Source organism: Vanacampus margaritifer, chromosome 7 (genome assembly GCF_051991255.1).
Source record: "Vanacampus margaritifer isolate UIUO_Vmar chromosome 7, RoL_Vmar_1.0, whole genome shotgun sequence".
Lineage (NCBI taxonomy): Eukaryota > Metazoa > Chordata > Actinopteri > Syngnathiformes > Syngnathidae > Vanacampus > Vanacampus margaritifer.
The window spans coordinates 24,929,165-24,956,956 of NC_135438.1; the positions used below are offsets into that span (position 1 = coordinate 24,929,165).

At 39.5% G+C, this 27,792-nt stretch overlaps 1 protein-coding gene across 4 annotated transcripts; it reads right to left on the minus strand.

The window, feature by feature from the left end:
- Positions 1-88: 88 nt before the first annotated feature.
- On the minus strand, positions 89-27,660 carry LOC144055005 (ribosomal protein S6 kinase beta-2-like). Of its 4 annotated transcripts, none has more exons than XM_077570546.1 (16): positions 27,491-27,660; positions 26,957-27,011; positions 26,372-26,409; positions 23,856-23,970; positions 20,984-21,052; positions 20,745-20,892; positions 18,374-18,431; positions 17,770-17,870; positions 17,422-17,512; positions 14,356-14,446; positions 13,134-13,241; positions 12,340-12,402; positions 10,250-10,327; positions 10,003-10,110; positions 3,760-3,872; positions 89-851 (listed from the first exon to the last, which is right to left on the minus strand). In XM_077570546.1, the coding sequence occupies exons 2-16, from the start codon at positions 27,008-27,010 to the stop codon at positions 674-676; spliced, it is 1,413 nt and encodes a 470-aa protein (XP_077426672.1). In that variant the 5' UTR covers position 27,011; positions 27,491-27,660; the 3' UTR covers positions 89-673. The 4 variants fall into 4 exon arrangements, with proteins under 4 accessions (XP_077426672.1, XP_077426673.1, XP_077426674.1 ...); XM_077570547.1 differs by having other exon boundaries at positions 26,957-27,023; XM_077570548.1 differs by lacking the exon at positions 10,250-10,327.
- Positions 27,661-27,792: the final 132 nt, after the last annotated feature.

Here is a 27,792-nt window from a genome sequence, read left to right on the forward strand (position 1 = left end):
GTACAAGTCTCTATAGTGTAATTATTCTTGTTTGAAATTCTTGCATTAATCTTAAGGGCACTTCAAAACAGGCAGCGGGAACAAGAGGTCAAAGTTCAAATAAAATTTATTATCTCGTTTTTAGATGATAGATTTCTGTTGCATTAACAAAACTTAATACCTTCATCTGTCCATCAATACATTTTTCATATTGCTGTATTGCAGTCAAAAATAACTTGATTTTACATGTACCGGTAATTGTCTCATTGCACGTACATACTGGAAATAACTTTACGTGACACAACCTGTGATAGGCTCTGTATCGATATCAATCAAATCACAAAAAAAAAAAACATACAACCAAAAGGTTGATTAAAAATCAAGCTGTTGCCAATCAATCCGTTTAGTGAACTTTTCAGCTCATGCTAGATGTTTCATTGGTCATCATTGCTGTGATACCATAATTGTCATTGTTCCTATAAATTACTTCAATTTTCTTTTAGGATGCATTAAGGAAGAAGCATTAAAAGTCGATTCAGTATGGCATGTGTGAAATGAAAAAATTTGTATGTGCCAATCCATGGATTTGAGGACAAAAAAAAAACATTCAAAAAAACCAAACATCACTGTGTACCCAACCCCCCTTTCTAAATAACTAAAAAGTTGACCTAACTAAGCATGCTTAAGCGGCTCTTCATCTGCGGTGTCCCTTCACCTTATTGTTCCTGGCAGGGGTCTTGATAGGCATACTGGCTGATCCATTCTCCAATGATTCAGGGGATGAAGCTACTGGAGGAGATGTAGGAGGGAAAAGTCCTGGCTCTCCATCAATATTTGACTTGAAGGGCCCAGCAGGGGAAAATTTCAGAGGACTGGAAAGAAAGAAAGAACACAATGTAAACAAACATACAAAAAAGACAAAAAAGAAAAGGATGACACTTAAAAAAAAGAGCAGTTATGTTTACTTGAAAAAAAAACGTAGTCAAGTTTTTTCACTCATAAATTCAAATCAAATTTTACAAGGAGAGTTTTCACTACGTTTTACCAGTTTATTCATCCATCCATTTTCCAAATCGCTTATTTCCTCACAAGTGTCACGGGGATTCTGGAGCCCATCTAAACTGGCTTCGGGCAGTACACCCTGTACTGGTTGCCAGACAAATTTTACCAGTTTATTAAAAAAAAGTTACTCAAGTGTTGAAGAACGAACTCATGACCTTGCCACTCTTGCTGTTTGCCACTAAGACACTGAACCCCGATTTGCTCCGACCTGACAGCGCTTGACCTGACAGCAGTCAGCCATTGATGTGTGAATGTGTGTGAATGAGTGAATGTGATGAGGCATTGTAAGGCACTTTGGGCACCATATGGTATAGTTTAAAAGTGCATTGTGCAGTTTAAAAAGGTAATATTAAAGCTTTTTCTAAACATGCATGCTCCACCAATGCCCAGATGAGTATGAAGAGCCCTGACTGTTTTACTCTGACTGCACCTATCAGCTTCTATCTTCCTTTTATAGTAGAGTGTGCGGACCCTCACACGCCACAGTTTTTGGGGGGGAGGGGCGGAGTATTTCTTACCTCATTTGTCATCAAGTTATCTCTTCATTTGTCAACTGTGGCTGTCGCTTTAAGGTCGTGCACGTACTCGCATGCGCACCATCATCAAGCCTGACACATATGTTGCAGTTACGCTTTGGGCCAGAGGTGGCAGTCGCGAGTAAAAAAGTGACAAACTGCACAAAGATCCTTTAAGTGCTATATAAAAAGCATTCCATTTGCCACTATATTGCATTGCTGCTGTGTCCAAAAGGAGACCAAAAACCTGGTCTGTTGGAGGTACGAGGACTCCACCAGACAACAACAATAACACACAGCAGAGTGGCATGAATCAGGTGGTAGAGTGGCTGTCACCCAACCTGAAGGTTGTGGGTTCGTTCCTCAACCGTTGAGTAGCTTCTTTTTTTGGCGGGGGGGGGGTTAAAATGTACTCAAAACTCTCCTTGTAAATTTATTTCAAATATTTTTTAATGAAAAAACTTTAATGTGCACATCAATCAGGGTTAAACTCCAATGTTTTGATTATGGTGTACTGCACTGTAACAACGAACTTGTGTGGTTTGACATAATTGCTGTTGATGTGTTAAGTCACAACACTCTTGACAATAACCCTTATAGTAAAAGGGGGGAAAATGCCATATTTTACTATCTTATATATACTGTAAATTTTTGACTGTAGAATTTGAAGAAGTTAAAGGGGCTTCGTGGTGGATGGAGTAGTTTGAGGAAAGTGTACAAAAAAATAGGTAGGGAGGAAGAAAATTAAAGAGATCAGATGTGTGCAAGTATGGAGGTGACAAGGAGAGGTGGTAAAGGCCAAACAAAAGGTTATAATGAGTTTTGTTTTTTTTAAAGGAGGATTTGACAAAAAGGAAGAAGAAAAAGTGTTGTACAGATTGGCAAGGCAGAAAGATCGTACTGGGAAGGATTTGCAGCTGGTTAAGGTGATTAAAGACAGAGATGGAAATGTACTGATAACAAGCAGCGTTGGGCATGTTACTCCAAAAAGTAATTATATAGGTACAAATTACTTCTTAGAAAAAGTAATTCTGTCAGCAACTCAGTTACTGCCATGTAAAAGTAATTTGTTACTCAGGAAAGTATTTATGATATTGTTCTATCCTCTGCATTTGTACATTATTGCACAATAAACTGAGTTTATCTCCAAACTCTGAAACATTTAATAAAAGGTTATTTGGATGTTATTGCCAACAGCGTGCCGCCGTAACGACTTGACTCGTTACTGATATCAGCCCACAACATTGTCTTGAACTCAAGTTCAATTGATAATTACAGATACTAAAAAAAATAAAAAATACTTAATTGCGCTCACATATTGTACGGCGCTTGTTGGCAGCATTTAACAATGCTAATGCGGTAACGAAGCGCCGCTAATGCTAACGCAGCTGGCGTCACTAAGGGGGCAAGCGGCGCTCAGCAATTTTAAGGGCCGTTTGATTACTTTTGAAAGGTGTGAATGACTGTGCTCACTTTGATGATGACAGCCTGACACTGTGCTGATTTAGCCAGAAAAATTGCTATTTTAGTTCGGACGTCCCCTCGTCTCATAGACCAAAATCTATGGAGAGAATTTCTAGAGAGGAAAATAATGTGTTACTAAGTACAGTTTAAATTTCAGTTTAAAAAAAAAAAAGGTGATTATATAAAAATGTTGGTCAGTCATTATTAAGCAAAATGTATTTTTTGTCTTCCGTATTTAATATTTATATGTATTATTATTTTTATTATGTATCTAAATACTAATTTTCATTTGCACTTTAGAGCTAGATCGTAAATTTTCTTGCAGTCTACTCAATGAAAGGAAAATCATTTTGAAAACTGGAAAATGTATATTATGCATTTTTTATGGTACAAATTTTGCAAAAAAAATCTCGTCTCATCTCGTTCTCGAGGACTCGTTCTCGTTGACTCAATCTCGTGGACTCAATCTCGTGGTCTCAATCTCGTGGACTCAAATCTCGTGGACTCAATCTCGTCTCGTGGGATTTTTGTCTCATCCCATGCCTACAGTAGTGGCAATACATCGGCAAAGGGATGATGGAAAAGGTGCTGCCAGGTGGGCGGCAAAAAGGAACCGCAAAAATAGATTTTTGGATGGGGTGAAAGAAGACTTGCAAATTTGCACAGCAGATTCAGAGGACAGGGTTATTTAAAAAGTTGAAATCAGGGGGAAAAGTTGCGGCTTGTGTGTGTTACATACCTGTTGGGTGTGTGTGGGCTACTGTTGTGTCGGCGAACAGGCCGCAATCGGGGTTCAAAAGAAAAACCTTCTTTTAAACTGTCCAGGACTGAAGGAGCCACATAGGTGAAACCCTGGGTGAAATCAAGGACATTTTCACCTCAAACACAGACAAATGTTAACATTTTACCCACTACTACATCTTCACTAATAAAACGGTGAATAACAGAAAAACTCTTGGTAAGAAAATATCCAAATTAGTTTTGTGCAATAAGCGATATAATCAGGTGTGCACGTAAGTGGTGCGCTGATGTACATGCATAGTTAAAATACTCATGTGTGTGCCAGATTTCACTGCATTTCATTCCAACTAGAGCTGTCAAAATTAATTGATTTATCGACAAGTAATTGATTATCAAATTAATCAACAACTATTTCACTATTTATACTACTATCTATCCATCATCTACCGCTTATCCGGCTTGGGGCAGGATCTCATCCCCGAAGAGGGCACTCAACCCTTTTCCGACTGAGGACCATGAGCTCGGATTTGGAGGTGCTGATTTTCATCCCAACCGCTTCACACTGATGACCGAGATGAAATGTTGAGGCCACCAAACCGGACCCCCTCAAAGCCTGGGCTGTGCCTAGAAATTCTGTCCATAAGTGCACCGAAGCTGCATTCCGCTTGGTCAGCCGGTACCTGTCAACTGCCTCCGGAATCCCACAGGCCAAAAAGGCCCGATAGGACTCTTTCTTCGGCTAGACTGCATCCCTTACCGATGGTGTCCACCATCGGGTTCGAGGTTTGCTGCCACGAGAGGCACCAACCACCTTACGGCCACAGCTCCGATCGCCGCCTCAACAATGGAGGCGTGGAACATGGTCCACTCAGATTCAATGTCCCCCGCCTCCCCTGGGACAAGGCAGAGGTTCTGCCGGAGGTGGGTGTTGAAACTCTTTCTGACAGTGGATTCTGCCAGATGTTCCCAGCAGACCCTCACAATACGTTTGGGTCTGCCAGGTCAGACCAGCATCTTAACACGCCATCGGAGCCAATACTCCACCAGGTGATCAGTTGACAGCTCGGGCCCTCTCTTCACCCGAGTGTCCAACACATGCGGCTACAAATCAGATGACACGACTACAAAGTCGATCATCGAACTGCGGCTATGGGTGTCCTGGTGCCATGTGCAAATATGGACAGCCTCGTGTTTGAACATGTTTTTTTGTTATGGACAGTCTGTGGCGAGGACAGAAGTCCAATAACAAAACACCGCTATATTTAAGTTGGCAACACTGAAGCCAAGTCACTGGTAAGGTCTATACAAGAGTGCTGGAGAGGAGGAGCCGTCGGAAAATCGAATCTTGGATTCAGGACGAGCAGTGTGGTTTTCTTCCCGGCCGTGGAACAGTGGACCAGCTCTACACCCTCGGCAAGATCCTCGAGGGTGCATGGGAGTTTGCCCAACCACTCTACATGTGCTTTGTGGACTTGGAGAAGGCATTTGACCGTGTCCCTCGGAGAGTCCTGTGAGGGGTGCTTCGGGAGTATGGGGTACTGAGCCCCCTGATACAGGCTGTTTAGTCCCTGTACGACCGATGTCAGAGTTTGGTCCGCATTGCTGGCAGTAAGTCGAATTTGTTTTCAGTGAGGGCTGGACTCCGCCAAGGTTGCCCTTTGTCACCGATTCTGTTTATAACTTTTATGGACAGAATTTCTAGGTGCAGCCGAGGCGTTGAGGGCGCCTGGTTTGGTGGCCTCAACATTGCATCTCTGCTTTTTGCAGGTGATGTGGTGCCGTTGGTTTCTTCAATCCGTGATCTTCAACTCTCACTGGAGCAGTTTGCAGCCGTGTGAAGCGATTGGGATGAAGATCAGCACCTCCAAATCCGAGATGATGGTCCTCAGTCGAAAAAGGGTGGAGTGCCCTCTGCAGGTCGGGGATGAGATCCTGCCCCAAGTGGAGGAGTATCTTTGGGTCTTGTTTACGAGTGAGGGTAGGTTGGAGCGGGAGATCGACAGGCGTATCGATGCAGCGTCTGCAGTGATACAGACTCTGAAGAAGGAGCTGAGTCGAAAGGCAAAGCTCTCGATTTACTGGTTGATCTACGTCCCTACCCTCACCTATGGTCACAAACTGTGGATCGTGACCAAAAGAACAAGACCCCGGATACAAACGGCCAAAATGAGTTTCCTCCGCAGGGTGCCCGGGCTCTCCCTTAGAGATAGGGTGAGAAGCTCAGTGATCCGGGAGGGACTACGTGTCGAGCCGCTACTCCTCCGCATTGAGAGGAACCCGTTGAGGTGGCTCAGGCATCTGGTTTGGATGCCTCTTGGACGCCTTCCTGGAGAGGTGTTCTACGCATGTCCCACCGGTGAGAGGCCCCGAGGACGACCTAGGACACGCTGGCGAGACTTTGTCTCTAGGCTGGCCTGGGAACGCCTTGGGATCCTGCCAGAGGAGCTGTTTGACGTGGCTGGGAAGAGAGAAGTCTGGGCTTCCCTGCTAAAGCTGCTGCCCAGGCGACCCAACCCGGATAAGCGGTAGATGATGGACGGATGGATGGATGCATGGATTTATTCTTTGAAGCATTAATATTAATTTGCACAATTAAATTGCCTTGTGAGGTTAGTATATAGTCAGTTGCCATTAGCTCTTTGACTGCCAGACGTTTTCAAAAACGGGTTGTCGCCAGTGCCAGCCGATTTAAGCATTTTGAGTGATCTTTCAAGGTCCACAGAAAATGTTGTGTTTGGACAATGGAAACACACATCCGACCAAATGAAAGATTGGACTCTCATCTTTCATCAGAAAAAAAAAGTTTGTTTCTACCTTATTCCGTTCTTCAGTAATCAACAATAGAAAATGGTTACTTTCACCGAAATTCTCTGTTTTGAAACAAAAAACGGAGAAAAAGAGCTTTTTGTGAAACGATGTTATTTCATGCACTCTAGTGAATTGTACACTTCTTTTTGTCCATGAATGATGCCACAAACACCTAAATAGTGCTTTACTTCTGTAAAACGCTTTCACCAACAATGAAAAAGTGTTTTTTGATTGCAAAATGCGTTTATTTCCATTCAACAGTGTAACAATTTGACAAAACAATTTCGCAAACTATTTACAAATGTGTGCAACTGTGGTACTACTTACAATTATGTGGATGTTTCAAATACAGTTTTTCTTTTTGTAACGCTCTCCTGCGTACAAGGAGACGCCAGGACTCGCACACAGTTTACTTTCACTTTCGCATTGGTCCGTTTTGCGTGCAAACGTTACACTTTCTTGACGGCCTTTTTTTCCGGGGAATAAAAAGCAAGTAGCAGACTACACACTTCCTCCGATGAATATGCATTGGACTCGGGGCACTCTCCGTCGTCCGATCGAACGTCCGCCTGTGCGTGCTCGGTTGCGCTCCGCGTTACGACACCGTCATAGCCGCCGCGTCAGCGGTTCCAATTTCGCCGTCAAGCTCGGATTCACCTTCATCATCATCGTCATCAATGTACTCTTTTAGCGTTGGTCGATGCCTTTTGTCTTGTAAGTGTAGAGCTGCTTGCAAACGCTCGCCATTGCCCGTTCCCTCCTCCATCTAGCTCCATCTAACGTCTTCTACTGCCGCGTCAATGCTTTCCAACCACGGAGTCACCATCATCTTCATCATCGATGATGATCATCGTCATCAACAATGTGCTCTTTTAGCGATGCTTTTGGTCTTTGAAAAAAAAGGCTCTGGCGTTAGCTCCTCGCGACCGGCCGCCATTTTTCCTTTGTTTTCCATTCTGATCTCCCGCTCAACGCTCTAGCTCCGCCTCTACTGACGCCCACCCGATCTTGTCAAAAGAGAGTCATCGCTGCCCTCTAGGGGCCAAAAATAGTCATTAGGCTCACGAGACCTGCTTAAAACTTTCAGGAGAGCTCCGCAAGCCTTCCCAGCACCCGTTTCCAAAAAAAAAATTTAAAAAAATGGGAGGACGTCTTTTAACGTCTTTGGCGCTCCTCCGTAGGTTTTTGCAGAACGTCATTTAACGTCTTTGGCAGTAAAAGAGTTAAATAGTAGAAAAAATGTGGTAATGGGGTCCCACGTTAATGTTCTTGACATAAGGTTAAAAATATGGAAATTCAGACAAATTGTTTTGGAAGTGAATTTCAGTAGGTTGGCAGCTCTGAGTTAACTCTTTGACTGCCAGACGTTTTCAGAAAAGGGATGCCGTGGGTGCCAGCCGATTTAAGCATTTTTGACTGATCTTTCAAGGTCCACAGAAAATGATGTGTTTGGACTATGGAAACACACATACTACCAAATGAAAGATTGGACTCTCATCTTTCATCAGAAAAAAAAGTTTGTTTCTACCTTATTCCGTTTTTCAGTAATCAACAATAGAAAATGGTTAGTTTCACCTCTGTTTCGAAACAAACGTCTTTTAACGTCTTTGGCACTCCTCTGTAGGATTTTACTAAACGTTATTTAACGTTTTTGGCAGTCAAAGAGTTAATGAGAAAACTGGCCAGCAAGATTTTTGAAGCACAATCGTCTCTCATTTTATTGTTTAGATGACATTTGTAACTCAAAGCAAACTTTATTATGCTTCTTCAATAAATTGAAGATATATGCAGTTTGTGTTCAACATAAACTAAGGAGCAGTAAGGCCATGCCGTATATTACTGTACCGTATCGTGTAAAATTGTATCGAATCGTATCGATGAACGTATCGTATCTTAACCTATGTATCGAGGTACGTATCGTATCGCCAGGTTCACAAAGATACCCAGCCCTAAACAGAACAGTTGTTTACTCTGAGGTAACAAAATCCATCTATCCATCCATTTTCTTAATCGCTTATCCTCACGAGGGTGCTACGTGAAAGATGAAAACAATAAGTTCAAAGTGCCTGTTGTAAGATGCTATGTTCACTTTGTGTCAATCGATGAAACATCACAGAGCTCCCAGTATGAGACCCAGTGTAAACTACGTACAAGGATGTCAAGTTACCCAACTTACATTAATACGAATTATCAAGATAAGAATATATTTTTACGAGGCGTCAAGTCATAAAGCACTCACCGATTTCAGTGATGAATGGCTGAGGATAATGACATCCTGATGATATACAATATTAAATCATCTTAAGTATATACTGTAACTATGATGACCAGTTTTGTGGATGAGCTTGCCTCTAGACCTAAAGTAAATTTGACAAGAGATTTGACAAAAGCCGATTCTAGCTCGTTCGGTTGCTAGTTAGCTTTAGCCGTTATAGTCTTACCTTGGAACAAATGTAGGAATGCTTGTTTTGGAGTCATTTAGCTGACAGAGGTCGTCCACACTGTTATCTATTGAAGACATTGCTCCACTTTGTGGATTCTTCATGTTCGATTTACACAATTTATGGGCACATCACTTTACTAATTTACTTGGTGGAGGTCCACAGCTTGTTGAAACTTGGTTTGGTCTAGTTTTATTGAATCTGACAAAAGTTATGTGGGTTGATTTTCTAATGGATTTCAATTAGGGGTGAATCGATCGATCGGCCGGCCAATTTATCGGCCCCGATTTCCTTAGTTTCGGGGGATCGGTGATCGGTCGATCCCTTAAATATGAACCGATCTTTTCTACCGATCTCATTTCCCTCCTCAAAGGTCTGAAAAAGTCAGCCACTGTCCTCTTTGGCTGAGATGACTAATAGGCGTTTTCATTTTTATTTCAGAGAACTACTTAATTTGCAGTTAAAACAACCCGTTTGTATTATTTCACAGATATTGTTAAATGTTTTCCAATAAAATAAGATTGGAACTCTGAAGGTGTATGCTGCTTGTTGTGAAAAAAATCGAGATCGGAAAAATCGGGATTGTCAGGTCAGACTTTTTAAAAGATCGGAGATCGGCCAAAAAATTGTTATCGGTGCACCCCTAATTTCAATGGAGGGTCAAGCAGCTTGGCGGAGCTAGGGGCATTTGGGGGTGTGGTTTGCGAAAGGTCCATTACATTACATTTTATTTGTGTGTGTTTTTTTTTAAGTGACTCCAAACCTTAAGTATCTTTTATCTTTGTTTATATTCCTCCATGGCAACCATGTGCCAAGTATATGCATCTGCAGCAAATATCCATGCAGTAAACATGGACAATAGCCACACATGATTCTGGGCGGCACAAACATGCTTTTAAACTTAGTAACTGTAGTTTCGAAGCATAATTTTTTTGTGTGGACCAATTTTTGTGGCAGATTTAGCAGTTGTTCCCCTCTGTAGCCCTACTCACAGCAAAGGTGAGCTCTCCACTTAGGCCGAGTGAGGCATCGTCCGGACTGTCCACTGGTGTCTGTCTGGTAAACCTGGTGTCAAATTGGCTGACATCATCATCGGACTGCTACATGGACAAAGAAATGTTAATACAAATGCAACAATCCCATTAGAGAAACCAAATAAAAGTGTATCGAGGGAATTACTATATTAAGAATTTCAAGTCAATGAGATGTGACAGCAGCCAAATGTTTCAAATGTTTTACCAGCTGTGGCTTGTATGGTGGCTCAATTCTCTTATTTAATAGGTCATCCCATTTGGTTTGCTTGAAGAATGGATGTCCCTGGAGGTGGGGGGGGAATACAAGAGCATGTTCACACTGCTTTAAAGCACATTGTGAGGAAAAGCGGTTTAGATAATGGATGGATGGATGTCTAATAGACACTTTCCATGCTTATTTATATTCACTGCATCCAACCCAACACCTCTTTAATGTTCCTTTTATAAAAAAAAAAAACATTTTTGGTCACTGCTCAAACATAATTCAATGATGACTAGATGGATGTTCAAATCATCTGCATTTTGTTTTACAGGGTATGTAATTCTGTGTAAGAGTCACTAAATCCACTATAAAGGCTATGTGACAGTACTGAAACAGTATTTGAACAAAACTACAATACTGACAACCCGCTGTGGAACGGCAAAATAATCTGCACATACAGCAACTGGCCCACTTGGAGGATCATCTGGCCTGCAGGATCAATTTGAAATTGGAAAAAAATACGTTTGTGAGGCTGCAAATGTGTAGGCCTACAGGCTGAAACTTGTGATTAGGGTAGTTTAGAAAGCAAAGTGTGCTGGGTACGAGGTAAGGAAGTGAGAGCCTGTGTGTGGGTAAAGTTCAAAAGGTTGAGCAGAAAAGCACAGTTGGGGGTTTGTTGGGATGGTTATGGCCGATGTGTGTGCATTAGAAATTGATTATCAACTATCTCCTCCTCACTGTCTGGCCAGACGCTACAATACAGAAGACACTGTGGTAGCACGGGGTGCTTTGAGCAGCCCTGTGACTGAACGGCATTCATCTTCCTCAGCGCCAGAGCTGCGACTGCTTACAGTTCTGTGGAAATTAATTCTTGCTGTTGTAATGGTTAAAACTGTGCAATTGATTTAAACCTATTCATGCATTGTCATAAAACATTTTTTTTAAATGTTTTGTTAAATGTAAATAACTCATGCAATGCATTCACTCGGTATGTGTTCACTTATTTATGATACATTTAAAATACTTCTCACTAACTTGTACAGTTTGGGCAACAATTTGTGTTTTGAAAGCTATTAAGCACATTTAGAAAATCAGGGATGTGATTTGACCAAAGTGAAATTATCTGAAAATTTAGCCGGGGGTCTGGGGGCCGCTGGCACCCAGCTAGGTCCAGGGCAGTGCCCTGGTGGGGGGACACGGGGGGCGAAGCCCCCTGGAGCTCATGGGTTTTCCGTGTTTTTAAGTACTTTCAATGCACTCACATGACAAAGAAATAGACAAAACAACAGCATAAATTTTCAATGTATATTGAACTATCCCATATAAAATGGCAGTTTTAGTCAACTCAAAATCAGTCACATTCAAAAACATTGGACTGTCTTTGCTTTTAAAAACTATCACTGAGAATATCATCATATCTAACTAATGTGATTACTAAGTTAACACATAAATAATGTTGAAGAGTTCAAATTTCATGAACAAATAATTGTATCATGACCAATTGAAAAGTAACTCATATCAGAGCATACCACAAATGTCTTTGTTATAGCAGAATATGTTATCTGTCGGAGTCATGTGCATACACAATGAACTACTAAAAAATAAATAAATAAATAAATAAAATTAAAAAAATCGGATTTTTTTTTGGGGGGGGATATAAAAAGCGGAATTCCGCGAATTAGCGGAAAAATCACATCCCTGAAAATGGAGTAAAAATAAATTAAATTTTAAACTGAAAATAAATTTAATTTTTCACTGCAAAACTACATTTTTCAGTTCCAAATAACAGTGCCTTTATATACAATCACCGTGATCAGTTATAATGCAAATATTATGTAGATGATAAAGGTGAGGCAAATTTTAAAGAGAAATCTGAAGTTGTAATTAATGTTTTGTAAAAAATAGAGTGATTAAAAAAAAACATTATCCCAAAGTACTTGTATTGATTTGTGTTAAAAACAAAAAGGGAAAATGGCAACTTATTGTTATTTATGTTTTTACTGCTCCTGCCTACAATATGCTGGATGTGGCCCCTTAACAACAATGTCTTTTGAGACTTTGATGCCCTTAGGAGGTGTGAAAATGCCACTTACTTTGATATCAGCACAGTCTGCTTTACTGGACCCAAGCCTTTGGGCTGGATTCTTCTTCAACAGCTGAAAAAGAGAAATCAGATTCAAAATGTGATAACTGGTATATGTTGGTGTACGTTCAAAATCAGCCCATGACAGCTGTTGATATAAATGTGTCTGCAGATTATTTGACTTTATTTTACACTTTTATTTGGTTGACAGCTGGTGTAAATAAGACTAAACTTCTTCCACCAGATTCTTAACACTAAGTTCCATGAGATGGGCCAGTGTTGACCAGATGACCAATAACAAAATACAGTGAAAGAAGGTTTAACATAAAAGATGGATGGATTAAGAATTGTACTGTATTTATGTCAAGTTTTGTTGTCAAAACTTTGTCTTTAATGCAACACTTGGTGGATATGCAAAACAGCTATTAACGTAATTCCCTATGCAGATTATTAAAAATATTTAGTGAAGTTAGTTTTCCTGAGTTATTATTAAACTGGCTTGGCAAGAAGGCTCAAGTGAATTGATTTAATTGATGGTTGTAGAACGCAAGTTAACTGAGGGACAACTGACAAGTGCACAAGCCGAAGGTTAACTGGCTAGCACACAAATCTATTTGAACAGACTGCTGGAAACAACTCACCACATACAAAACACTCTTGATTCGTTTGATTTAAGTCAAAATACCAAGTGTAGGGTTTCTTTCCCCTACGCATTGTTCTGACAATTTTGTGCATTATAACTTTTATTGTGTGGATAAAAATAACTCATAACAACCAACGTGGCATCTGTATGTGTTTACAGACCTTCTTGATGAGGTCCTTGGCATCGATGGTCAGATAGGGAGGCAGATTAAGTTTACACTTCAAAATCTTATCAATTGTCTTTTTTCTGTTTTCTGCTGTGAATGGTGGCTAGGGAAAACGACAAAAAGAAATTCAAGCATATTTATGGTGATAATCAACATCACAATGAATAAATACAGTTGTGTTCAAAATCTTACATACCCTTGTGGTATGTAAACTAATAAACACAACTGTAAATGTACAAAAGCTGAACATAGCTTAACACAAAAATGCTATAAATAGTCACCAAAATTGAGAAATGAATGCTATCTCTACTCATGTCAACTTGCACAACTGTAAATATATGCTTTGCAAGCTAATGTAAATGCACCAACCAAGTTGTTGTTTTAAACATACGTGCTCTACTATAGGTCTGTCACATTCGTGGTGGTAAATTGTTGCCACATGTTGTACAACATTTTCCCAAATAATAACGTGAGCCTCTTAGTAACCATATTCATTCAAGGACAGTCTACTACACTTCTCCTGACATACTGAGGACATGATTCATGGAGGCATTAGAGTATTTATTTCATAAAGCATTATCACTAAGCAGAGGGTTAGGGGGACAAAATAAAGGCTGCTTCTTTATAGAGGAAAACAAAGTGTTGATCACAGACCAAAACAAAAAGTAAAGAGCCACCGTGCTGAAAGAGCACTGCAAGAGGAAATAGAACAAATACGGCATAACGGTGTGACAATCATGAAATCATTCACTATAGTTAATACAGTCATAAATTTGAAATGTAAGCTTTTCTTTTGTCATTTAAAAGTTTACTACTACATTTAAGATGAGATAAGATACACATTTATTTATCCCACAGTGGAGAAATTCACAGCGTTAACAGCAGCAATACATATCATATATAAATAATACCATGTATCATAAAAAATATTTATGTAACCTATAGTTAAATAAAAACAGAGAAACGGTCGCCAGTCAATTACAGATTAGCTGCAGAATAAAAAAAAACATTCCAACCTTACAATCTTTGACTAATTATCCTATTACGAGTCACTATAACGTGGACTGTTCATAAGCCAGCCAAAGAGAGCGATTGTGAATGGGCTCAGCTGAAAAAATTCAAACCACCAACATTGGTATTTCATGATAGGGAGAATACACAGTTGCCGGTTACCATGTTCTAGGTCTCAGTTACTCTCTATAACAGTTTCCCCTTACCGATCCCGTCATCATGTCAAACATCAGGGCCCCAAGGCTCCACCAGTCTACTGCTCTGTTATGGCCTGACCTTGTAAGGATCTCAGGTGCCCTGCAACAGACAGTATGACACCAAGACAGTGAAACATAGCATACAACTGGTTGCTCCCAACAATGGACTCGCTTAGTCGACATGCCATGGCCCAAAAAGGTGGACACACTATAGTATACGGCCGAGTGAGATTTGTAAATGGATTGGAAGTATTGGCACGTGTGTCCTGCATACTATTTAACATACATTTAAATGGAACTTACAGTAATTTCTGGACTACAAGCCGCTACTTTTTTCACTTGCATTCAACCCTTGTGGGGGGTTGTGGCGGGAGCGGGGGATGTGGGCCGGTGCCTGGTGGGCCTGCCGTGCCCCGTTCTGCTGCGTTGGGCTGGGGGCGCGGGCCATGTTGGGATTGGGGTTGGGTGGGGGGGTTCCAGGCTCTTGGGTTTGCTCTCAGTCCGGTGGCCCTGGAGGTTGTGCCCTGGCGCTGCCGAGGCCTCGGGGGCAGTGCGTGCCTGTCCTGGCCGCGGTCGACGGCTCCCCATTTTGGTGGAGGTTTTTCATGCATGCCAGATCCAGCATCTACCAAAATTCAAACAATCTGCTTCTTCCTCTGGTCGCTGAATCAGTGGAGACTAATGTCTGTGGATCTCACTCTTGCTTCATCTATCCTTCCTTCCTTCCTTCCTTTCTTTAGTCTTTCCTTTGGTCTCTTGAGGTCTCCCTAATTAGTTGGAATTTATATGTTTCTGGGGTTGGTGAAATATTCTGGTTTGTAACCCTGCGTGTAGTAGGTGGTGTCTTGCCGGTGCTGGATTTAACTTTTCTCTCTTTTCTTTGATCACTCCTCGGGGTCTCCTGACAACTTCAGGACTATGGGAATTCTGAAGTATTCGGTTCAGGTGAAGGGTATGGGATTTTTAATTGGTTTTAGGTGAATTAATGAGCACAACTCACACGCACAAACACTCACGCACAAAAAAAAAAGAGAGAGAGATACTGAGCAATGTTGATGACATGTTGAATCGGTAAGATTACCAAATGAACAATAGTGAGCTCTCTCAAATTATTATTATATATTTTTTTAATCCACCAGATCACAATGAGGCGCACTATAAAGGAAGGTTATGTTCCGGACCACTCCTGTAATAGACCAAGTCCTCGTAGTAGTGACCAACATTTTATTGTACTACTTGAATAAATTTTAAAGCCTACACTGCATCATCACTAATAACCAGTATGAGATAAATGTGAGGTGCATGTATTATTTTTGTCCACTTGGGGTCACCATCCGCACATTCTACACTACAGTAAACTGTGCTCTGGAAAAAATATGGAATCACCAGTCTTGGAGGATGTTCATTCAGTTGTTTAATTTTGTACCAAAAAAGCAAATTACAAACATGACAACACTAAAGACATTTCAAATGGCAACGTTCCGGCTTTAAGAAACAAGAAATCAAGAAAAAAATAATGTATTAGTAGTAACAGTTACTTTTCAATTGGATTGTGATCCGGACTATTTGCAGGCCATGATATTTACCTATGTTTTTCTTCAATGAATATTTTCACAATTTTTGCTCTATAGCTAGATATATTACCATTTTCAAAACATTCTTTCAATCATGGGATAAGAAAAGTGTCCAAAACATCAACGTAAACGTGTGCATTTATTGAAGACGTAATGATGACAGCCATCTCTACAGTGCCTTTGCCTGACATGCAGCCCCATATCAATGACTGTGGAAATTTACATGTTTTCTTCAGGCTGTCATCTTCATAAATCTCATTGGAACGGCACCACACTAAACTTTCAGCATTACCACTTCGCCCAATGCAGATTCATGATTCATGAATTAATATGACTTTTATCCAGTTATCCAGAGTCTACAATTGCTTTTCCTCAGCCCATTTTAACCGTTGACTCCAGTTTCCTCCCATTTGTTCCTCATTTAATTTGCTGTGCATTTTCTATTTTCAAGACATAAATCATAGTCAGTTGACAATTTGATGTCTTCATTTTGTCTACCAGTATGCTTGCCTTTAAACTTCCCATGTTGTTTGCACTTGATCCATATTTTTGTTTGCACTTGATCCAGATTTTAGACACAGCTGCTACTAAATACTACATTTTACTTTGATTTATTTTAGTGTTTCATAAAGCCAGAATGTTACCATTTGAAATGACCATGGTTTTGTGTCATGTCTGTGATCTGCTTTTTTTTCTAGAAATGTATTGTCAAACTTTCTAGGATTCACTTAACAAAAATGCATTTTAAGACAATTTATAAAATAAAGGCTGTCTTATTTACTTGGCTATAAGGTTAAAAGCATATTAATATAGTATATTGAATATTTATAATCTCACTAATGTTATTTGTTTGTTTTCAAGATCAATTCCTAAGGTTTGATTATGACATTTAAGAGTTGCACAATAATTTTCTCAAAATGACATTAGATCAATCAATCAATTTCGGTTTACATTCAGAAATAATAAATAAATAGAATTTGCTGGACTTTGCATGTGATTTTAATATAGAAAACCTGTTGATTATATATGAAAATAAAAAAGAAGCCAACTGCACATTCATTAAAGTGGTCATATTTTTATTGGTTAATGAAACCCTTGATTCAGGTCCCTGGAATCAACCTGCAAAAATTGCTCCTCAAAATTAGAAAGTTTATACTCAAATGAAGTGTTTAGCAAAAGATAATACGTGACTTGCTTCAAATTGATTTTACCAATTTTCTGATGAACAATAAATAATGTAATATGGAATGGACTGCTATTTATGTAGCGCTTTTTAGCTATAGTGCCCAAAGCACTTTACATAGCCTCTCATTCACCCATTCACACACTAGTGGTTGGCTGCTGCCACGCAGGGCGCTGCCAGGTCTACTGGGAACAAATCGGGGTTCAGTGTCTTGCTCAAGGACACTTCGACATGGTCACCAGGGGTGGGGATCGAACCCACAACTCTACCATTGGATATAATAATGAATCCCCTGGTATTAGTGAGTGAGTTACTCACATGTACTCTATGGTGCCGCAGAATGTGTGTGTTACACTTCCATCATGGATTGACTCCTTACAAAGCCCAAAGTCAGTTAACTTGATGTGTCCTGTAAATAGCAAGAAAATAATAATAATAATTTGCACTACCACTGCGCTGACTCTGTTTACTCAATGGTAAAAATTTACCTTACGACAAATAAAAGCTGATGCAAGGTCAGTAAAGTTAAAGATATGCCTGACATATTTTAAGTACATTAATTCAAATAATGGAGAAGGGTTTAAAAAGCACAATGACAAACATTCCTTATATGATAAGATTTGAAGTCTTATTCAAATACAAACATATATTTTGTCATAATTTTACCTTGGTGATTAAGCATGACGTTCTCAGGTTTGAGGTCTCTGTAAATAATTCCATTAGAGTGGAGGTGACCAAGAGCCAGAATGATCTCTCCTAGATAGAAACTGCACATGCACAAATTGGTTGAATCAATTACCAAAATCAAGGTATAGACACGATTACTAAAAAACATGTTTATAACATCAAATTCCCATTGTGTTGCTGTGTATTATGTAAATATAAATAAATGCAGTAGTGCAAATGGACCAATATCTCACAATGCATATCAGGTTGAAGCAAAAGACCAAAAAAATAAATAGCGGTAAAATAGCTTTGGACCATTGATCTGTCCGCTTAAAAAGGAGCTTGTGGTTTTTTTTGTACTACTGTTTGTTAAAAAATATTTATATGTAATATAAACATATATATATATAGAACATATGTGAAAATGTTTGTGATTTGCATTGAGTTTTGTTTTTGCATTTTATAAAGCAGAAAGACATAAATACTATCTTGTTAGCAAAAATAATTATGTATAAATAATAAATACTTATATAAATATATAAACATAAAAAAATAAACTAGTAGCCTATTTCATATTTTCTGCAACAGAATAGAGAATCCTTACCAAGCAGTGTCCTCCATAAAGATGCCTTCCTTCTCTAGTTGCATGAATAGCTCTCCTCCTGGTAACATACATACATACATATAAGGGTATAAGATTCCACCTCTAAAGCGTACAGTTACAACAACCGATTTGTTCAAATTTTGTTTCCCATAGAGAAATAACACAACATGTAGATTGATTTTGCTTAAGAGGTAAGCCGTAAAAGACTAAATGCAGCCCATCTTTTGTTTATTTTACGTTGCCCTTATGCATCAGCACCCCAAAAATAAGAGAATGACCAAAAATCAATTGAGGAAAAAAGTCTGTATATTTTAATTAAGTTGACATGATCAATCTAATAAGACACGGTGCCCCATGACAGTGGTTTTATGCAACAAAAATGTTGTATTTTTTCCTAAAATGTTTTGGTTAAACTCGGAATCATACAATGCCTTGGTGTCTTACCATAAGAGGTTCCACTGTATTTTATATATATATTGTTTGTGCTATAATTAGGGATGGACGACTTTCACATTTGACTCTGTACTTTATGTAATCGATACCGGTAATCAACAGTACCGTAGTTGCCCGTGATTAATACGCAATTAAAAAAAAAAGATCCAAAATTGTCCTGCTGTAACGTACAAGGTGCGTTAAAAATTATGATATTGAATAAAATACTCAAGAATAGAATGTTTTTAACCTGGTATTAAAAGCTTTTACACTTAAGAGGTATGTTTTGAATATTTATTCATTCATATTATCAGAGGTGTCCAGTCCATCAGGAGTGAGTGAGTGAGTGAGTGAGTGAGTCAGTGAGTGAGTGAAGGACAAAAAAAGAGAGACAGACAGACTACTGGGTTACAAATTTGCACACATGTATGTTATATTTTGTTTATTGAATGTTTTGAGTCATGGATATATGATTGTAAATATAATTTGTGTATGCTCATATGTGATGGCGCGCCAATTTCTGCTACGGCTAGTATGCTAACTAGTTTAATGATGTGTTTCATGTGAATTGTTTATATTGGGAATTTACTTGGCAACAGTCAAGTAAAGCCCTATTTCCATCGACGGTATCTACTCTACTCGCAAACCACCGCCCCGGGAAACAGCCACTATTAACGACGAACGGTAAAGAGAGGAAAAAAGATTGTTTCCAAGCAAATCAATACTTGGACTTTTGAAGAGGTGCAAACCTTTTTAACATTAACAGACCAATCACCAGGTACAACAATCCATCTAGACTCTCCTTTGTTTTGGTCAGTGTGTGCAGTGCACGCTAGCTACAGTCGCTGTAGCATGATGCCACTGGCGAGGTGAGGAGGGGCTCACGGGTAGTGGCAGTGGAGACGCACTGTGTTTTGGTGTAGAGCTGAGTAGAGTAGAGTAGATATAGTCGGTGAAAAGAGGTCAGAAGTATTAGTGTTTACATTTCTCGACTTAAAGAACTGCTGACACCAGTGATGGACTGACGGTGCATCGATACTGACGGAATGCCCACCTTTGTCGGTTGGTCCTAAAATAGCGGTGACATAGTGACGACAGAAGCGTGTGTAAACTAAAAAAAACGACAGACCGGCGATTTCCATGTGATGGAAGGGGGCCCAGGGTGAATGACAAACAAGCAAAAATATGTAAAATGACCATATTATACACAAGAACAGAGGGAAAAAAATACTTTTCAGGGTGATTTTGGGAGGGGGGTAATATATAAGGGGGTGTATTATTCACGGGAAATTAGGGTACATTTGTGTGTGCATGTCTAATAACGATGATGAGGAGATGGACTAGATCAGTGGTGTCAAGTTCCGGTCCTCGGAGGCCTGAGTCCTGCATGTTTTAGAGGTTTCCCACATTCAACACAGCTGATTCATATTTAAGCTTGTCAGCAAGCTCTGCAGGAGCCTGATAATTATCCTGATTATTGAATCAGGTGTGTTACAATAGAGAAACCTCGAAAACATGCAGGACTCAGGCCCTCGAGGACCAAGTTTGTCCATCTCTGCTCTAAATGATGGCCGGATCTTGACACATGTGGACTAGATGGACTTCAAGTTTGTGTGATTTGGCTGGAAAATGTACTTTTAGCGTGTGAAAACGTGCGTGAGTGACATCATTACACTGGTGCTGCCTTCCAGTACGTCATGGGAAAAGGCAATTCTTTCACTTATACACAACTTAAATGGATCCACTTAGACACCAAAACATGGTAACGTTTATGTAATCAATGCTCTGTGGCACCGACCCTAATCAGTCTGAACCCTCCCCCAAAAAATACATATTATATATATATAGAAATCGACAAAACCCATTACTGGCTTCGTCCTTGATTTTAAGAAAATGGAATAAACAGTATATTGTTTGAGTAGGGCTCTCAGTATCTTACCACTTAAATACTCCAGTATGAGGTAGAGTTTACCACCAGTCTGAAAGGCGTAGAGGAGATCCACTATGAAAGGATGTCTGACTGTCTCGAGTATCTCCCTCTCTGCTCGTGTATGGGCTGTGTCTTTAGCATTGCACACAATTTTGGCCTCAATAGGAACATATGGGCGAGTCAAATGGTTAGGGACAAATTTAAACCATTTCCGTTTTAGAGGAGGTTAAAAGATGGTTAAAAAGTACCTTTCTGAGAACCTTCATGGCAAATATTTTTCCAGACATGGCACCTTGAACCTTCCTCACCTGAAAAACCTATAAAGAAAATGTATGTTGCCTTGAGGTCACGAACACAGAAAACGTGTTGGGTGTTCTAAACAGTATCCAACAAAAGATATTTCCATTACTGATTAAGAGTTTATCGGATTTTTCACACATGAGGTGTGGTTGGAAACGGAAGGAAAACACTAGAATTGCACAAAACTTTTTTTTTGTTCTAAGAGAGATATAGGTAAATACGTTTCTGACTGTAGAAAAAACTTGCTATTGAATTCTATTACATTTAGAACCTACAATTTAAGTCCAAGATGAGCTTTCTATCTGTAGTATCAGAGGAGCTGTGACCAAAATACTCCACTGTACACTAAAATTGAAAAAAAAAAAACGGAAAATTCTAGAATTTCAAATTAGATTAAGCTATTTTTCTGCATCTAAATAAAATCGTAAACAATATTTGAAACATGGGTTATGTAGTACTATATTATCTGAATTGAATTAAAAAGTGAATAATGTTATGCCCCCAGGTGGACCAGAGTATCAAGGTGCAACATTAAATATGATCACACAAAATCCGGGAACCAATTAGGAGATTTAAAAAAAGAACAAGATCCTGACAAGGAATAAAATTGACTTGTGAACATTTCTTAACAATAGGCTAACATTCTGTGCAGCCAAATGGAGAAATACAGTGTAAAATGCAGGGCATCTGAACTATGATAAAATATAATTGGATTTTAATCATCCTCTTCTGATCATCATCCATATTTGTATAGATTTCATCAGCTGTATAGTCATCTTCTTCTGTCAAGACATCGACAAGGGCTTTGGGGATGACATCACCCTCAAACCTTAGTGGGTCTAACTTGCCAGTCTCTGTGTTTATGTGAAATCCATTGCCGAGAAGGGATGGGATCTCTGGGTAGTGCTCATGAGCCCTCTTCCAGATACATACAGGGCCTTGCAAAAGTATTCACCACCCTTGAGTTTTTCAACATTTTGGCACGGTACAACCACAAACAAATATATTTCACTGGAATTTTATATGAAAGTTAAACACAAAGTAGCACACAATTGTGAAATAAAACAAACTGTATACATTATTTCAAACTTGTTTTACAAAAAAAAACCATAAAAGTAGGGTGTGCAAAAGTATTTGTCCCCCCCTTGAATTAATTGTTTGTCGAACCCCCTTTTGCTGCAATTACAGCTTCAAGTATTTTGGGGTATGTCTCTTTCAGTTTTGCACATTAGGAGGCTGAATTGTTTGCCCATTCCTCCTTCACACCAAACATAGCGTTTGAAATGTAGGCGAAAAAGTTACATTTTGGTCTCATCTGACTAGAACACCTTCTTCCACTTGCCGGTGTCTCTGGCAAACTGTGACTTCTTGTGGTAGAAATGGCTTTCTTCTTGCCAGTATTCCATAAAGGCCAAATGTGTGCAGTACTTGGCTGATGGTTATTTTATGGACAGAGTCCACTTCCTCTGCTGTGGATCTTTGCAGTTCATTTAGAGCAGAGATGGGCAAACTCGGTCCTCGAGGGCATGAGTCCTGCATGTTTTCAGGGGGTTTCTACCCCCAACACGCCTGATTCAATGATCAGGATCATTATCAATCTTCTTCAATCTTAAATATGAATCAGCTGTGTTGAACGTGGGAAACCTCTAAAACATGCAGGACTCAGGTCCTCGACAACCGGACTTTGACACCATTGCCTTAAGCCCTTGTCGATGTCTTGGCAAAAGAGGAAACAGATGAGGATGACTTACAAACTGATGATATCCATAGAAATATGGATGATGATCAGGAAGAGGAAGAAGAGGATGATTAAAATCCAGTTGTATTTTAGCATAATTAAATTTTATGGTTAAGCTGCACTTTACTATTTCTCAATTTGGCTACACAAAATGTTAATCTATTGTTAAGAAATGTTCACACGTCATTTTTATTCCTTGTCAGGATCATGTTCTTTTCTAAATCTCTTATTTGGTTCTTGGATTTTGTGTGATCGTGTTAAATGTTGCGCCTTGAATACCCTAGTCCACCTGGGGGCATAACATTATTCACTTTTCATGCAATTCAATTTTAGGGCACAGTGGAGTATTTTGGCCCATAGTTCCTCTAATACTTCAGATAGAAAGCTCATCTTGGACTTACATTGAAGGTTACAAATGTGGGAAGTTTTTAATATAAATTTGAGGCAGTGAGATGTATAATAAAATGAAATTGAAATAGATAACTTTTGATGGTAATTTGTCAGGCGGAGTGACATTTTTTTTTATTCTTTTAGGGTATGTTGAGGGTGATATTTGAGAATTGAAATACAGGAAGCCCATGATTATTTTCCTGCTAGTTCCCCCATATGTCAGGATACACCATGCAAGTCAGAAGCCTTTCCCAAAAGGGGTGTTTTTTTGGCCCCTCTGACCAAACGACCCCGAGTTGGCGGTGGTCCCTATAAACTTGTGATGGCCCAAGGTATGAGATAACAGGAAATCATAGTAAAAAAAAGCGTAAGAAAAAAACATCGTGGGGAGGGGACATGGCTCCCGGCCTATTCGGGGTACTTTCACAACATAGGGAACTTGTGCAGACTTTCAGGAGGTTGGGTTTTCAATGAATGGGGTTTTAAGAAGAGGAACTATGGCATTTTACTTAAAAATCTAACTTGAAATTACCATGTTTAATCTTAAATACAACCAATGTGAGCTTCTTCAAATGTGTGGGATAGATAAGGCCAGCTACCAAAATGATGCTTGCTTTATAAATTATCTTATCTCAATGCCCCAACACACACGCTTGTACACACTCAACCACACACATACAGTAAATACTCACCTTGCCATAAGCTCCTTTTCCAAGCACAGTGAGAAGCTCAAAGAAATCAGGTCCAACTCTCTCACTGTCTATATTGACACATTCACTGGTCAGCTCTACCTCTTCCTTCTGCACACTGGATTAAAGATCCAGATCAGAAATATCAAACAGTAATTTGGAATGGATATGAATATGCATTACACATTCTGTCTTAATCAACTATTCCCTTACCTGCAGTCATGAGCCATGCAGTGAAACATGAACTACATTGTCTTCATTATATTTTAAGGTTTATGCAAGCATGTACAAGTTACTGACTCTTTACTCATCTATTTATTTTCTTCTGTTTATGCCGTTCAGGTTCACCCCATGATCTCAGTAGATTTCAAGTCGCCAATAAGTCAAAAGATAAAAACAATTCACTTTCACCACCAGTCTTAAGTTGACCTAGCATGTATGTTTTTGTACTATGGTTGGAAACTAGACTACCTGCGGGAAAAAATCCTGAAAGGATGGGACAATAAAACTGCACACAGAAGTTGCAAGGCCGAAATTTAAATGCTTAACCTATTTAATACATATGCAGTGGATACTAGTCTACACACCCCTTTTTGAATACCATTTTTTTGTGATAAGAAGAAATTAGACCAAAACAAATCACTTTAAGACACTTTTCACCATGTCTGTGAACTAACCATGCACAACTCAATTTATAAAAATGAAATATTTTAGAGAGGGCAACTACAAATGAATAAATGAGATAAAGCTGTTGTTGGACAAGTGTGCACACACACCATCATATGCGTGGATGGGGATGTGGCTGTGTTCAAAACTAATCAATCACACTCATCCGCAATGGGTGAAATGAGGCAACTGGAATTGTTCCCGTCAAGTCCAGATGCCTCAACCTTTGTGGATTACCATGACATGGATGACAGAGTCTACACAGAAATAGAACCACTTAAAATCATGCTAAATGGGTTTGAGTACACACCTGTCACCATTAAAGATTAACCCATAGGTCCCAAACTCCGGTCCTTGAGGGCCGCAGTCCTGCATGTTTTAGAGGTTTCCCCTCCTCAAAGACGTGATTCAAAGGATCAGCTCATCAGCAAGCTCTGCAGAAACCTAAAAACTATCCTGATCATTTGATTCAGGTGTGTTGGTGTGTTTCCATGTCTCCCACAGCCAACACAGGTGTTTCAAACAACCAGCTAATCAGCAAGCACTGCATTAAGCCTGATAACGATCCTCAGCTGTGCTGGCTGAGGGAGAGATGGAAAACAGGCTGGATACTCAAGGACCGCGGCTGAGTCCTGACTGTTTTAGAGCTTTACCTCCTCCGAGGACCAGTGTTGAGAACCAGTGTTCTAAAACATGCAAAGAATGTGGCCCTCGAATACCTGAGTTTGAAGTCTATGGATTAACCCTAAATAAAGATCAGATGTTCAACAAAACCTTCCCAGACATTTTTGTGACACATCTTTACAACACAAGCCATACTCTACAGAGAACATCAGAGAGGTCTTATGTTCAAAGGTGTCAGTCAGAAGAATGGGGGTATAGTAGGGTTTGTTTTTATGTTGTACCAAAGACGTTTAATTTGCATAGCATTTTAAGTTGCAACTTTATGTATGAAAAGTGGCAAGTGTTATATTACAAATAAAGTTTAATTTCATTTTTTTAAAAAATGTCCAAGGCATTTGTACAATAGAGCACAATGAAGACAGTCAACATCAAGGGGCGTATTTATGTCACAACAGTGCACAGTACTAAAAACTGGACATCCCATCAAAATTGATGAAAAGATGAGAAGAAAACTGGTCAGGTTCGCTGCCAAGTGCCCAACAGTAACATTGAAGGAGCAACAAGTATTTTAGTTAAGTAATGACTGTATAAGACATTTGATTTGACAACAATCTCCCATCTCCTTCATATGTTTTAGGCTATGTTTGAGGGTACACATTTATAACACAAATTTCTCTCAGGTGTTCATTTTTACTTCCCCTCTTGAATTGATTTTTTTCTTCACTTCAGTTGTACAGGCTACAATTCGCATTATTGTTGGGGATTTTTTTTTCCAAGTATTAATCTTGAGCTCATTTTTTAAATCACAAAAACCGAGGGCCTCATCAAGTGTGCGTGTAAACATTCCTACGCAAAGTATGGGATTTCTCAATATAGACTTGTGCGTGAGGATGTGCGTAAATAGCTCTGACCATGCATACACAGAAAGTACAGACAGAACAGCTTTACAGACACCCCCAACAAACTGAAATTAAACAGGAGTTTCCCAAACAAAGATGGAGCCATAGCACATACTAAATTTCAGTCTACGAACAAATTTAGAACCTGTTCTATGCACTTGTTGACAAATGAGGCCCATGGCATTTAAACTCTTGAGTAGACTTTCTATATCCACTGTATAAATATGGAGAGTGGCATGACCTAAATGTTATTGTACTTGTATTGCACAATGACCTTAAAGGGGTTCAAGTTAATTTAGTATGAGTGTTTAAGTATAATGATGAACTCACTTGTCCGGTTCTGTTACGGTGTCGTCACAAACATCATCCTAAGGATAAGGAACAACAAGCCAACGTAGTTAAAGTAATGCCAGTACATTCTTATGTACAATAATGTGCATAACTCTTATGTCACCATTAGATTTGTTGTTGCAGCCATGTCAAAATTAGGAGGCCACAAGGTAGAGAACCAACCTCCACTATGGTTTAAATGTAAAACAATTCATAGAAAGCTGTATGTGGGTTTGTTGTCAGTCTGCATTTTTTATTTATTTTTGCAGGCTACTTCCTGTTATGGAGGATAAAGAACAGACATGGTGCCGATATGAGTCTGAGGGTCGTACGGTTCGAATGGCACTTTATACAATCATGTGGTTGTTCACAACCTTTGTGGACATTGGGTTTGTATTATTGTGTGTAAACCTGATGTGTGTGCTATTAGTTAATAGTTATGATTGCAAAAGTCATATTGACACTAATTGAGAAATGGTGTTTATGAGAACAAAACAAGTGTGCCTTAAGACTTTTGCAAAATATTGGATTGGAGCATTAATAGAACAGTAGTCTGTCTTTAGGGAAAACGTGCTAAAAACAAACCTCTGTATCACTGACATCCTCGGTCTCCAAATCTATGTCGAACACTCCGGCCATCCTGAAACCGACACTAAATCAGGCAATGTTCTTTATTAACTGGATTTACAACATACGCAGTGTGCAGGTAGAATGGGCATAGGCCCATATGTCGTTAGTTAAACCATTGAAAAACAATGAAATCATTGTGAGCAGTCAACTTTTGAATAGTTAGGTCAAGTATTCGTATTCAAATTAGAATGCTAATGCAGCACATAAACACACCTCGAAAATGCTTTTAAACGCTTATCAAGATAATGGCTGGAAGCAAAGTAAGAGAGTCACGAGCAAAGCTAGTCAAATAGCAACCAAAACACGTGAGTCACAGACAATCCTTTTTTAGGCATTTGTGGCTTTCAAGCTATCTATAAGCTTGATAAATTCCCATTTCTTCCCGGTCAGCGTATGACCTGACGTTTACGATTGTCACTCAGGATGAACCTTTGCGTTGATAAATAGCATGCACTGTAAAATCTGCTAACGTGGAGTTAACTAGCTCACCTGGCAGCGATTTCATCCGGGGATTTCTTAGCTTGCTCAGGGAAGCTGTAATGTATAATCCAAATGACTTTTATACACAACAAAAATGCGTTTGCGATTATTTGTCCCTTCTTCTGTAACGCAGTCAGTTGTGTTTCGCTCCACTCGTGTAGGCTTCCTGGTGTTGTTAATCCAGCGTCATTGCCAACGTCATCAGGCTTCTCTTTTCCTTTGTGTTTATTGGCGGATACCTGCATCTATGATGCGCATGCGCAGAAGATCGGCCATCTTGGATCGCTAACTACGGCAACCACATAGGTCTA